Raw genomic sequence first — 14,177 nt, 5'->3', positions numbered from 1 at the left:
TCAAAACAGCCAACTCTTTGGCAACAGGTGACAACCCAGTCAAAACCTATAAAATATAGGTGACAAGATAGATGAACTACTAAAAAGCAGAAACTTCCTTTGTTCAATCAGACCCTGCATCCATGGGTGGCTTCTGGCAATTTTGGGGGGGGATTTCTCATGTCTTACTCATTGGTAGGAAGACGTTTGGTCCAAATCAGATGTTGGGTACTAAATTTGACTATTATCTGAATCTTATAAAATAAAAATAAAAGGCCAATTTGGGTGCGATCAATTAGCTTAATTTCTCAGAGATCAAATTATACTTTAAGATAATTTTTAATTTTTTTTGAAAAGCTAAACCGTATCTTTTACTAACTACAGATTGGATTTCAGAATGATACTCAGTCACACCCAGAGAATGAAAAGGAACCTATGGCAACACCACTTGATTCAGATCATATTCAAAGTGGGCATTACCAGTGCCTATAAAGGCTGCTGGCTTCACTATAGTTCTCCATACACAACTGAAAAAGAGCAGGGCTTTGTCTGAGCAGCACTTGTCCCATCATTCCCATTACAGAGTGGCGTGGAATGCACAGGCAGACGACAGAGCCACAGAAACACCGAGCTCCACGAGGGTTAACAACACAGTTGTGTGAACAGTGGCACAACACCAGACAGGCCTGGGGATCTCTACAGCCTTGGCCTACAGAAGCAAGTCAACATGAACTGACTTTCACTGAGCCTGTGTTGAGAGAACTGTAGGTCTCAAGAACAGGAAAGATTCCATACATACTGCAGCAAGGCACCACTCATTTAATAACCATTATCTCTCTGCGGCCACTATGGGTAGGCTACACCATAAAAACATTTGTTGCATGTCTAAACACTGTCTAAAAGAGTGGTGTACTGTACACTGTACAGTACGGGAGGTGGGATCAGCCTTTCAAGGAATCTAGTCTGCATTGTTCAGCTAAAGATAATTTTACTAGAAAGCGTCAGTCACGAGGGCCATGAAAGCAACCACATCCTTTGCCCTGTCCGTAACTAGGCATGGGCCTAGTACTTTCTATGTAACATAAATGTTACTGTATCTTACTTTCTAACAACTACCATTGTCATTGTACTATTGTGGTGCGGTGAACTGTTAAACCCCATATTTCTCTAACTCAGGCAGATAGAAGGTATAACAGATTTCAACACATCACTACAGTATCAAAGTCTTACTCAATGCAGTAAGCAGTTGCTTTTCTTTTAAGTCACCGGGGCCCAGTTTTTCCAGATCAAAATGATCCTGTGTTTTGCTCCCCCTTCAAATGCGGTCCGTCCTCATTTTTCGATGTAGTTAAGACAAAATTAAAGCAAATCTCTAACCACATCATATGCTACAACACAGATCATATTATATGATACCATAACATTTGGTTGAAATATTGTCTTTGTGTCTTTTTAAACAGCGAACAAATTTGAAATGAGGAAATTTGACAACACAGGATTATTTTGTTTTGGATTAAATGTTCAGATAAAACCTGGGCCCAGTTTAAACCCCCCCAGCAATTTAAAACAATGACATTTAGACACAATATTCAGGAAACACCAAGAGAAAAACACCTTTTAGTTATCATAAAAGCACCCTCATAAAAGCACCACAAAAGCTAAACGAGAACATTGGACAATGGAAACATTATTTGAGGAAGAGATTCCAGGAAAATGCTTTACTTTATTCCGGTAAGTGTTTCCTGATGCAGTGTCATTAGAGCATGGGACAACATAAGGAACAATATCAGCGTTAACCTTACAGTTTTACATTCACTCGCCAATGCTGTGTAAATAACTTAATGATGACAAATAGGAAGATTGTATGTATGTAGGGACTTTTTCCCCACTAAGCCATACTACATCCTATTTGGCACATGGGTTATCTTACATGTGCTTCTGCCCAGTTCCCCATTCTGTGAGCAATGATGTCATGAGAACAGTGTGTGTGTGTGTGTGTGTGTGTGTGTGTGTGTGTAAAAACACTCAGCAAGTCAAGCCAGGAAAAAAGAAAATATTCATATCACAATTTGTGTTGTGATAATTGAGTTGTTTGCTCTATAACCTGTTAATTCATATGCCTTGCGACCGTGATATGTAAAGTACCAGTCAAAAGTTGACACCGACACATTCCAGGGTTTTTCTTTATTTTGACTATTTTCTACATTGTATAATTATAGTGAAGACATCAAAACTATGAAATAACACATATGGAATAATGTAGTAACCAAAAAAAAGTGTGAAACAAATCTAAATATATTTTACATTTAGATTCTTCAAAGTAGCCACCCTTTGCCTTGATGACAGCTTTGCACACCCTTGGCATTCTCTCAAGCAGCTTCATGAGGAATGCTTTTCCAACAGTCTTGAAGAAGTTCCCACATATGCTGAGCACTCGTTGGCTGATTTTCCTTCACTCTGCGGTCCAACTCATCCCAAACCATCTTGGTACCAGAGGCGTCCCTACAGACCCTGGTTTGATCCCGGCCTGTATCACAACCGGCCGTGATCGGGAGTCGCATAGGGCGGCGCACAATTGGCTCAGCCATGTCCGGGTTAAGGGAGGGTTTGTGCGGGGTAAGCCGTCATTGTAAATAAGAATATGATCTTAACTGATTTGCCAAGTTAAATAAAAGGTCAAATACATCTCAATTGGGTTGAAGTCAGGTGATTGTGGCGGCCAGGTAATTTGATGCAGCCCGCCATCACGCTCCTTCTTGGTCAAATATCCCTTACACAGCCTGGAGGTGTGTTTTGGGTCATTGTCCTGTTAAAAAACTAAATGATAGTGGGACTAAGTGCAAACCAGATGAGATGGCGTATCGCTGCAGAATGCTGTGGTAGCCATGCTGGTTAAGTGTGCCTTGAATTGTAAATAAATCACTGACAGGATCACCAGCAAAGCACCCACACACCATCACACAACCTCCTCCATGCTTCACGGTGGGAACCACACATGCGGAGATCATCCACTCACCTACTCTGCGTCTCACAAAGACACAGCGGTTGGAACCAAAAGTCTCAAATTTGGACTCATGAGACCAAAGGACAGATTTCCACCGGTCTAATGTCCATTGCTCGTGTTTCTTGGCCCAAGCAAGTCTCTTGTTATTATTGGTGTCCTTTAGTAGTGGTTTCTTTGCAGCAATTAGACCATGAAGGCCTGATTCACACAGTCTCCTCTGAACAGTTGATGTTGAAATGCGTCAGTACTTCAACTCTGAGGTGCAATCTGAGTTGCAGTTAATTGCCGATTTCTGAGGCTGGCAACTCTAATTAACTTATCCTCTGCAGCAGGGGTAACTCTGGGTCATCCTTTCCTGTGGCGGTCCTCATGAGAGCCAGTTTCATCATAGTGCTTGATGGTTTTTGTGATTGTACTTGAAGAAACTTTCCGGATTGGCTGACCTTCATGTCTTAAAGTAATGATGGACTGTCATTTCTCTTTGCTTATATGAGATGTTCTTGCCATAATATGGACTTGGTCTTTTACCAAATAGGGCTATTTTCTGTATACCACTCCTATCTTGTCACTACACAACTGATTGGCTCAAACGCATCAAGGAAAGAAATTCCACAAATTAACTTTTAACAAGGCACACCTGTTAATTTAAATGCATTCCAGGTGACCAACTCATGAAGCTGGTTGAGAGAATGCCAAGAGTGTGCAACGCTGTCATCAAGGCAAAGGGTGACTACTTTGAAGAATCTCAAATATATTTTGATTTGTTTAACACTTTTTTGGTTACTACATGATTCCATGTGTTATTTCATAGTTTTGATGTCTTCACTATTATTCTAGAATGGAGAAAATAGTAACAATAAAGGAAAACCCTGGAATGAGTAGGTGTGTCCAAACCTTTGACTGGTACTGTAGGCCTAAAGGCCAAGACAATAAGAAGACACAGTGGCAGAATAAATTCAACCACACCTTTGTTTTATCACAAAACCGGATAGCTACCTACATTTACATTTTAGTCATTTAGCAGACGCTCTTATCCAGAGCGACTTACAGTAGTGAATGCATACATTTCATACATTTTTTTTCTCCGTACTGGTCCCACTACTGGTCCCCCGTGGGAATCGAACCCACAACGCTGGTGTTGCAAACACCATGCTCTACCAACTGAGCCACACGGGACCTCTGTCCAGTGAAGTCCACAAAGCATATTGCATGTACAGTAACATGACCTACAGCATGGTCAAGCAAGTTAATGTTTCCGACATTTTCGGACTACTAAACAACTATTGATTTAAAACCGGATTTACAGCAAGTCACAAAGCAAACAGTAGCTGCCTCCACAATTCCAGCAACATTTCAACTTCAACATCATCAGTGACAACTAAAAGATACCAAAAACAATTTAGTCCAATTAAAGTAAGCTAAATTTGATGTGGCTGTCCATGGTTCTAATTTCTCTGTGTGTGTGTGTAAGTAGAAAAACATGTTGACCTAACGAAAGGGGGTGCGCCAGGACCATTCACAGTTGAGCTCAACGCTGATTGGCTAATTGCTTATACTTTTTTTGTCACGCGAGGCCAGACGCTGTTTTGATCGCTCTGATGCTTTCTTCCTGTTAAGATTCAATTCGCAAAAGGCTGAATGTAGGAAAATTATGAAACAGAGACGAAATCAGTGTTGTGTTTTTTTTAATCGGTCATTTTTGGCCTTCCCTTGGCATCCATTAATACACGTCACTGGCTGTGTGTGTTTGTAATCCCTCAAACTGTTGACTGGTTGTTGCAAACCTGGAGGCATGCATGGTTGACGTGATGACTTTCCCAAGCACCGTTTGATGGATCAAATGGCCGTGACATGCCCACATGAGAGTTGTGGTGGTAATCACAACCTGCACCACTGGACGTGGCTTTGACCGAAGTCAGCATCCCAACATGGTTGCACTTGCAACTTCATAAAATGTGCAATATCATCCTTGAAGAAATGGCCAGCACATCATCACAAGAATTAGGCATAAACGGTCGGTGTATGCTATCCTTTGAAAGCAAACGTATAAACAACAACGACTGGTAGGCCTAATCTATTTGCGAAACAGTGTGATTCAACTTTTGGCGATGTATGTAATATAGCATGGAGGACGTAGCTCCAGTTACTTTGTGTCGAGTGAGATTCTCAATCTGATAATACATTGATGCTGCTCGCCCACCACACACGACTATAATGTGTTGTGTAACACATTTTTTTAACGTCACTCTCATGGCCCAACCACAATATGATGTATAAATGATACAAAGCAAAGGGTTCTGCGACCGCCTACTTACCCTACTGTCCAAGGAAAAGTGTCAGAAAAATGATGCCGTTAAATCGTAGCCAGCCACCAGCCTTAAACCACCAGAACGAAATGTCTTATTGTACAGGACAATCGAGAACTTTTAACCAAACTGTATTTCTAACAATCGCAACTACAGTAACTTTTGCCTACTTCAATGTCGCAGTACTGTACACACAGACCCTTAGTTTTCCAATTCCAACCTGAGTGCAGACAAACGTCAAGAAAGCGTTGATTGACATAACTAGGATGCAACAGAAGACGAGAACACAATTTCGTCCAATCGTTGTGTAGGATATTGCAAGAAGGGGGGATTAAAGCTAAAGGGAGGTTGTGGGTGTAGTGTTCACTGCGCGCGACTCGGAGGCTGTTCCAGGTGTATCACACACTCCCTCCGTGTTTTAGGGGAAATTGCATTTACAAGCATGACCTTGCAGCGGGAGAAGAAATAACCAACAGAACAGCTGAACTGGAAGTCATCTGAATTACTGGCAGTCTCAACGTCATCACAAGTGTAATAAGAAGAAATGTGAACAGCGTTGATATTTCTGTCTTACCCAAATCATTATATATTCGCCATCAACAAATACTCTAACCAAGGCTTGAAAACATTTTTATTCTTGTATTTGAAATATGACATATTCATTATTACATTGAGAAAATTGGGGGATATGGCCTAGTTTTCTTCATCATCATCATCATCATCATCATCATCATCTATGTAGGCTATAGCACAAACAGTTCAGTAATAATTAAATATTTGATCAACATGTTTACTTGGTTTCATGGGACAACAAATTACAGGGTTCTATGCTCCTGAACTTTCACATTTTTCTTGTGCGGCATTGCCCATCAATTTGAGCGTGGTCATCTCTCAGGTAGCTAACCTTATAGGCCTAGGTCATTATAGTGCATTGTGAGACCAATAGCCTAATTTAAGTTTCCCTTTTCAGCAGGGAATTAACAAGAGTAGAAACATTACTGAGGTTATGAGAATCATAGCAAGTCAGGTCACATGCTGTGAAAACCAAAATGAATATGACCGGTTTCCCGAGATTAGGACTAAACCTACACTAAAACGCATGCTGAATGGAGTTGCTTTCACTGTAGCTAGAACTCTGGATCCTCTACCACTCCCAGATGTTCTGTTGTTTGTTGTAATCTACGGAGGCAAAGAAACACTGTTGACAATGTTTACTTTCATTATAAACTCACTCACACATTGAAGCAGCATGACTCAAATCTCTATCCCTAATGACCAATAGCACAAGCACTCTTCTCTTGACTTTACTGTGTTTTGCATCATTAGTCAGTGCTTATCATGGAGTAACATCGGCTTGTGGAGCAATGTCATTATTTACCATGTGTAGGTTTGAATGGTTTTCAAGGAAAAGTGAACATGTTGGTTTCTTCTTTGTGATGCAAATTCGTTCCAAGAAAAATAATGGCCTCTGTTTATCCCGGGTGACTAATCTGAGTGTAGTAATGGTCTATAATACAGCTGTACTGGTTGCACTTCACATAGCATTGGGTTGAACTTTGACACATTCAATCATCACAGTGGTAAAGTCTGGTGTAAATCATATAGCTTTTATTGATATATAAGTGGTTAGATAAAAATAGTAATTTTTTAATTCAACAGAAAAAGCAAGCTTCATTATTAGATCTGTCATAACAATAGGGAGGAGATATTATCATCTTAGTTCAGTTGAAAATGGCAGTGCTCAGGATATGTACAGTATCCTGCAGGGTTGAGGTCAGTTGCATTTCAATTCCAGACAATTCTAGAAGTACACTGAAATTCCAATTATCTTAAATGCTTTTCAGTTAGGAACATTTGGAATTGGAATTTGGTTTACTTTCTGAATTTGCTGGAATTTAAATGTAATTGGCTCCAACCCTGGTAACCTGCGGTAGTTTGACTGATCATTTTACAAAGAACTGCATATTGACTGACAATGCTGTGAGACTACACTACATGGCAAAGAAATTAAACAGTTGAAAGATGACCGGTCACTGTTTGTATCTCCACTCTCTCCTGAAGAAGGCAGGAAATGTTATTAATCTCCTCGGTTAATTGGGGGAGATGAGGGGTGTTTAGAGATGGTGGTAAACTTAGCTCGTGTTTGACAAAAACTTGGTCAATCTTTAATGTATCTGTGTGTTCGGTATTGGCCTTGGCATTTATGTAATGAGAATCCATTTCAGCCTTGTAAAAAAATTAAGTAAACACAAAATATGAACTGCACAAAGACCTACAGATTTTTTGGAGGAATATCTTTGGTTGCTTTTTGACTGCATCATCTCTCCTTCTCTCTGCACTGACCTCTCCCTCCACATGATCACCCTGCCCCCCCCCTCTCTCACTCTCTGTCTCTCTCTCTCTATCTCTCTCTCTCACACACACACACACACACACACACGTCCTCTCTCTGTGTTCTGTCTCACTCTCCTCAGAGAAAGCACTCTCCTTAATCAGATTCCTGCCTCATTGATTATCCTAATGGTGTTCCACAGAGACCCCCCCACCCCAGCCCCTTCATCAAGGTCGGTCAGACACAGAGAGCTTTGGAGACACATAGAAAAGCTTTCTGTAGCACTGTCTTCGAGCCAGGCCCTGTGTGCTTTCAGCCCTTCTGTACTTAGTCTCACTACTTTGTTTTCCAGAGGCATGTCTTGTAGGTAGAGAAAGAACACGAGACAACAGCTTTTAGCTTCTATTGCATTTACTGGTCTCACTTCACGTCAAACTCAAATAATCTATTCTAATCACCATCGTCTCCCTATATCAGACCCTTGCCAGACCACACAGGCACAAACAAGCTGACAAGTAATTCAAATAGACAGAGACTGAGGTCCAGGAACGGACATGTCTTTTTTTCTTTCACCTATGTAACACTGCCATATCCTTCACAATGCCTTGTAATTTGCTGCCGGCACAAGCAAAATTGGATAGCACTTACATTTCTATATGTCACTATAGACTTTAATTTAACTGTCACCTGGCACATTGACATATGCTGGAGGGGTGCTTACAAGATTCTCTCCTTTTTCTCCCCATAATTACATCACCCAATGCAGTCCAGGTGAAGTGCTGGATATATCCCGTCATTAGCTGTGGCCATGGTGATAGATTCAATAAGCAAGGCTCTGTCAATCTCAGACAGACTCCTCTTCCAGGAGAGAAGCCTCTGGAGTCACAGTAATGTGGCAGGTTAACACAGTTATGTGTGTGCTTGTTATAGCATATATGTACAGTACATGTATGATTCTTGTAGCACTGTGAGCATACATGCATACATTTGTACAATGTGTGTCAGTACAATTACATTTTTAAATTTTTTAATGAACATTATCATGTAAGCACAGTGAGAGAAAAACAGTGAAAAAAGTTAACTTCTACAGAACGATGGCACTAGGAACCTTTGATTAAAAGATGGCTCAAAATGTCATTCTCCTGTCATCAGTGACCAGCCCTAGTAACAACCAAGTAGTTTGGTGGTTACACTGGTAACTAAAAACTGAGAGAAAGATAACTATTTTCCAGATATCACAATATAGTACAACTTAGAAACTTAATGAAACATTCTTTTTAAAAAAGGAAGGTAAAACTATGCAACTAAATTCAGATCTCTTTCAAGTCGTCACTAATCCTTCATCCTTCTCATTCTCCATTTCAAAACAAAAAAATAGAATCTGTTGCGATCCTGATTTTTACGTGAAAAACTTTAGAAATAATTAAAGAGAAGGATTACTTTACACGTCTGGCATTCATCAACCCCATGACATCATTTAAAGGTACACTTGTTTTTCCTTGATTGGCTCAAGATTGCGTCTGAAACATTACACACGCACAAAAATAGTTCCATTTATGCCAATCAGTGAGTCTCTTCCTCTTCTTTTTTTAATATTGCATTTGCCGTGACCATCCCTCTCAGTCCTCCAAAATGAAAACAATCAACCATTAGGGTCACACTGTTGATCAGAAATAAACGCTTCATAGTGCTCCTCTAAGAAAAGTGAAAACTATCTTAATCTTTATCATTATCTTATCTATCTCGTCCTTTCAGAACCTTGACATGTTGACAGAGCTTGTATGCCCACACTTACATTAGAAAGCTGGCTGCTCAAAATGGCTGTGAGCATTTGTTTAACCGATCTGTAAACTCTTCAGTCAGGGAAAATACGGTCCCCTGTGTCTCTCCCCATGCACGTTGAAACCATCTTTAGGTGTTTCCAGTGTGTGCTCTTACTCTTCATTTGTCAAAACGTCATTTCTCTGACCTGCACATCACATGACCACCGACCATCAAATCAGAAAATCTCAAGATACCACCACAACTGGGCACACACTGGTTCAATCAACTTTGTTTCCACATCATTTCAATGAAATGACGTTGAACCAACGTGGAATAAATGTTGAATTGACGTCTATGCCCAGTGGGGGATATTTCCATATACATTGTTATGTACTGTTTATCTTACGTTAGCAATTATTGTATATCAAATCACAATAGCCACTACTATTTATTCCCTTAGCATTGTGGTCATTCTATTTAAAAAACAACAACAACAAAAATATATCACCAAGCAATATCCCAGACTAGACCAACCAGAGTCATTCACAAACTAAAAGACAAGAAAATATGTAAGGAAGAAACAAAAATGCGGGGTTAAACTTTTTTGTTGTTGTTGTTGTCTAGAACAGCACATACTACATTGAAAGTAATTCCTGATGCATAATATTTTTTTTCTCAAACAAGATGTATGTAGACACGTATGACTGTAAGTTGCTTTGGATAAAAGCGTCTGCTAAATGGCATATTATATTATTATTATTTTTATTATAAGATGAGTAGATTATGAACATTGTCCCGACAGTCCTTATCATGCATGCTGTGTCACTGTCATCCAAATGTAGTATGTTTCTCTCCTCTTCTTTACTCTCCCCCTCTCTCTTCTCCTCTGTCTCCTCATCTCTCTATTGTACCATTCTTCCAATCCTGCTGGGCCCTGTAGACAGAGTTATTTGCTGGTTGTCTTCATGCTTGTCTTCACCACAGGGACCTTACTCTCCAGCCGGATCAGATGCTCTGCCACCTGGTCCTCAGCCACCTCCAGGAAAGCTGCCATCTCTGGGGTGTCTACTCTCACCAGCTCCTCTTCCTCTTCATCCAACTCCAGGACAGCAGCCATCTCTGGGGTGTCTACTACTCTCACCAGCTCCTCCACGTCTCCCTCTCCCGCCTGCAGGGCCTCATTCTCGGCCACCTCCACCATCTCTGTGCCCTCTGTGTGCACCACTTCCACCTCTCCATCCCGGAACTTCTTCACGTGGAAGGTGAAGGGCGGCACGCGGTACACGGTCGTCTTGGAGCGGGCGTAGACGGTGTGGTCGGGGGTCAGAGACTTCTTCAACATCTCCTTGGAGCCCTTTAACTTCTCCTTCCGCTCCATGTTAGGGGTCATCTTGTTGCCCAGCTTGCCCATCTTCTTCTCCAGGCTATGCTTGGTCTTCTCCAACTTGTCGTGGGTCTTCTGCCGGGTCTTCTCCAGGTTATCCCTGGTCTTCTGCTTGGTCTTTTCCAGGTTGTCCTTGGTCTTCTGCGCTCTCTTCTCCCTCTGCTCTTTGGAGAAGGCCTTCTTGATGTTGTCCACGCGCGCCTTGCTGGAGCGTTTTATCTTCTCCGCCCGGGACTCTTCGATGATCTCCTCGATCTCCACCTCCTCGTCTGAGTTGAGGCCAGTGAGCGCCGCCTCGCCCCCCTCCTCAGTGATCTGCTCCAGCCGCCCTTCCACAGAGCAGCCCTCAGCTACATTCTCTGCCAGCTTGGATGACTTTAGCGAGGCTTTAGCGGCCTTATTCTCATCCTGTGAAGACACAAAGGAGAGAGTGGATGAGGTTAGACAACCGGAAGAGTAAACATACAAGATCAAGTATGAACGTTTACGTTTAAGGCTCCAGTTAGGGTCATAAAAACCGCAGCAGATCCTGTTTTGCAGTATTACATTTTTTTTTAAATTCTGTTTTATCATTTATATTTTATTCGTTTTCAAGCATAAGTTTGCAAAGACAGTATTAAATCTACCTCATTACATATCAGTACTCTGAGTGAGATAAGATGTTCCCATTCTAATGTGTTCATTCATAGGGAACAATGTGTTCACAGAATGGGATTTGTCCAATGTATACACACCTTTTCAAATTGACTGCATGATTATAGAGGTTATATTGAAGTGTCACGTAGAAGCCTGAGGCTGAGTAAATTAATGAATATCAATTCATATGAATGTGGGCTCTGAAATAGAAATGAAATTGGACATTTATGTGTATGATAAATTATTCATCTTCATGGCTTGCCTCAGATACGTAACTTTACATTTATCAGTCGCATTAAAAAATTTATATGAAACATGCCTGCCACTGTTGGCCAACCCCATCTAGTGGTCAAACAATACAAACTGACCAAGACTCCAAAATCAGCACAGACAATGAAATACTATCCAGCCATAGCACAGACTTTCCATATGTACCCTAGAATGAATGACTATGATACTTTAAATAAAGTCTGCCTGAAACCTCTGTTTGTATGTGAACCAGCAGACTGTGACTGATATAACATTTAAGAGTGAGATACCTTAGTCAGATTGAAAGTCACACTTTGTAAGCAGTGGGTTGTGGGAAAATACGTTTAATGGTAGAGTCAAATGCCTAGTTATGTGTCTCCCTACCGGTTGTTGATAACCACATCAGAGCTCACTTCGGTTAGGTTATGTAATACGCTTACTGAGATGAGCTGTAAAGAGGTAGGACTACCAGTGACATTGACATATGAAAGGTTGAAGGTATCCATCCTTACACTCACTAAGACTGCAAAGCCTATTAGAGAGAAAGAGAGAGAGAGAGAGAGAGAGTATGCATGCATGAGGTACACCAGGAGAACATTTACCACAGTTATCACAATGATTCAGCGAGGTAGGAGTGTGCAGTAAAGTAGTTTACCCATAGCAGGAAATGATTTTGGGTCTAGTTGGCTCAGTATGCTAGTTTCATTATTAGACACCATACAAACCTGTATGGACACCCTCTTTAAGTCTTTCACAAGCTGTTTGGGATTACACTTATTCTGTGTACTGAACATTTACCAAGTAGTTTGGCTGAGAAGACCCTGACACTAGTTTCTAGTATAACCAAAATAACTGCAAATGTTCTCAATATTTCCAATGGACTGGTTCATACAGTCTTGCACTCCATCTAGGGGACAAGAAAGTTCTAGCAGCCTGTAAGGGGACGCTACATCAGATATGGCATTGTCTGTTCATAAAACCAGTACTTCACACTGAGATTCACAAATACACACACACAACCCATCTGTCCAAAACATCCCTTGACACCTATGCTTCTCTGACAGCTGCCACTCACTCAATGTCCCAGTGATGATGTTTTCACAACGGTAGAGAAATGTTGTATTATTGGATATCCACTGAGGGAGACCAGGAATATGCAGAGGATGTTATCCCTCAAATCAAATCAAATCACATTTTATTGGTTACATACATACACACAGCAGATGTTAATGCGAGTGTAGCGAAATGCTTGTGCTTCTAGTTCCGACCATGCAGTAATATCTAACAAGTAATGTAACAGTTTCACAACTACCTTTTACACACAAGTGTGTAAAGGAATGAATAAGAATAGGTACATATAAATATATGGATGAGCGATGGCCGAACAGCATAGGCAAGATGCAGTAGATGGTATAGAGTACAGTATACATATGAGATGAGTAATGTAGGGTAAGTAAACATTATATAAAGTGGCATTGCTTAAAGTGACTTGTGATACATTTATGACATCCATTTTTTTATTATTAAAGTGGCAAGATATTTGAGTCAGTATGTTGGCAGCAGCCACTCAATGTTAGTGATGGCTGTTTAACAGTCTGATGACCTTGAGATAGAAGCTATTTTTCAGTCTCTCGTCCCAGCTTTGATGCACCTGTACTGACCTCGCCTTCTGGATGTTAGCGTGGTGAACAGGCAGTGGCTCGGGTGGTTGTTGTCCTTGATTATCTTTTTGGCCTTCCTGTGACATCGGGTGGTGTAGGTTTCCTGGAGGGCAGGTAGTTTGCCCCCGGTGATGCATTGTGCAGACCTCACTACCCTCTGGAGAGCCTTACGGTTGTGGGCGGAGCAGTTGCCGTACCAGGCGGTGATACAGCCCGACAGGATGCTCTCGATTGTGCATCTGTAAAAGTTTGTGAGTGTTTTTGGTGACCAGCGAATTTCTTCAGCCTCCTGAGGTTGAAGAGGCACTGTTGCGCCTTCTTCACCACGCTGTCTGTGTGGGTGGACCATTTCAGTTTGTCCGTGATGTGTACGCCGAGGAACTTAAAACTTTCCACCTTCTCCACTACTGTCCCATCGATGTGAATAGGGGGGTGCTCCCTCTGCTGTTTCCTAAAGTCCACGATCATCTCCTTTGTTCTGTTGACGTTGAGTGTGAGGTTATTTCCTTGAGGGCCCTCACCTCCTCCCTGTAGGCTGTCTCATCGTTGTTGGTAATCAAACATACCACTGTTGTGTCATCTGCAAACATGATGATTGAATTGGAGGCGTGCATGGCCACGCAGTCATGGGTGAACAGGGAGTACAGGAGAGGGCTGAGAACGCACCCTTGTGGGGCCCCAGTATTGAGGATCAGCGCGATGGAGATGTTGTTTCCTACCCTCACCACTTGGGGGCGTCCCGTCAGAAAGTCCCGGACCCAGTTGCACAGGGCAGGGTCGAGACCCAGGGTCTCGAGCTTAATGACGAGTTTGGAGGGTACTATGGTGTTAAATGCTAAGCTTAAGTCAATGAACAGCATTC

At 41.6% G+C, this 14,177-nt stretch overlaps 2 protein-coding genes across 9 annotated transcripts in view; both read right to left on the bottom strand.

Moving 5' to 3' along the window:
- Positions 1–5,602, bottom strand: part of LOC106607297 (signal transducer and activator of transcription 3) — a 33,772-nt gene extending 28,170 nt beyond the window's left edge. For all 7 annotated transcript variants that reach the window (XM_014204116.2, XM_014204117.2, XM_014204120.2 and 4 more), the window contains exon 1: positions 5,299–5,602. The gene's annotated coding sequence lies outside the window, so the exon portion shown is untranslated. The remainder of the gene's footprint in view (positions 1–5,298) is intronic.
- A 1,273-nt stretch (positions 5,603–6,875) lies between these two features.
- Positions 6,876–14,177, bottom strand: part of LOC106607299 (caveolae-associated protein 1) — a 31,393-nt gene continuing 24,091 nt past the window's right edge. For both annotated transcript variants that reach the window (XM_014204124.2, XM_014204123.2), the window contains exon 3: positions 6,876–11,177. In XM_014204124.2, the coding sequence (XP_014059599.2) occupies positions 10,332–11,177 (846 nt within the window). In that variant the 3' untranslated portion in view covers positions 6,876–10,331. The remainder of the gene's footprint in view (positions 11,178–14,177) is intronic.

The sequence above is a fragment of the Salmo salar genome, chromosome ssa06 (assembly GCF_905237065.1).
Source record: "Salmo salar chromosome ssa06, Ssal_v3.1, whole genome shotgun sequence".
NCBI classification, from domain to species: Eukaryota; Metazoa; Chordata; class Actinopteri; order Salmoniformes; family Salmonidae; genus Salmo; species Salmo salar.
The sequence above is the reverse complement of the archived record's forward strand: the minus strand, read 5'-3'. Positions and strand labels throughout refer to the sequence as shown.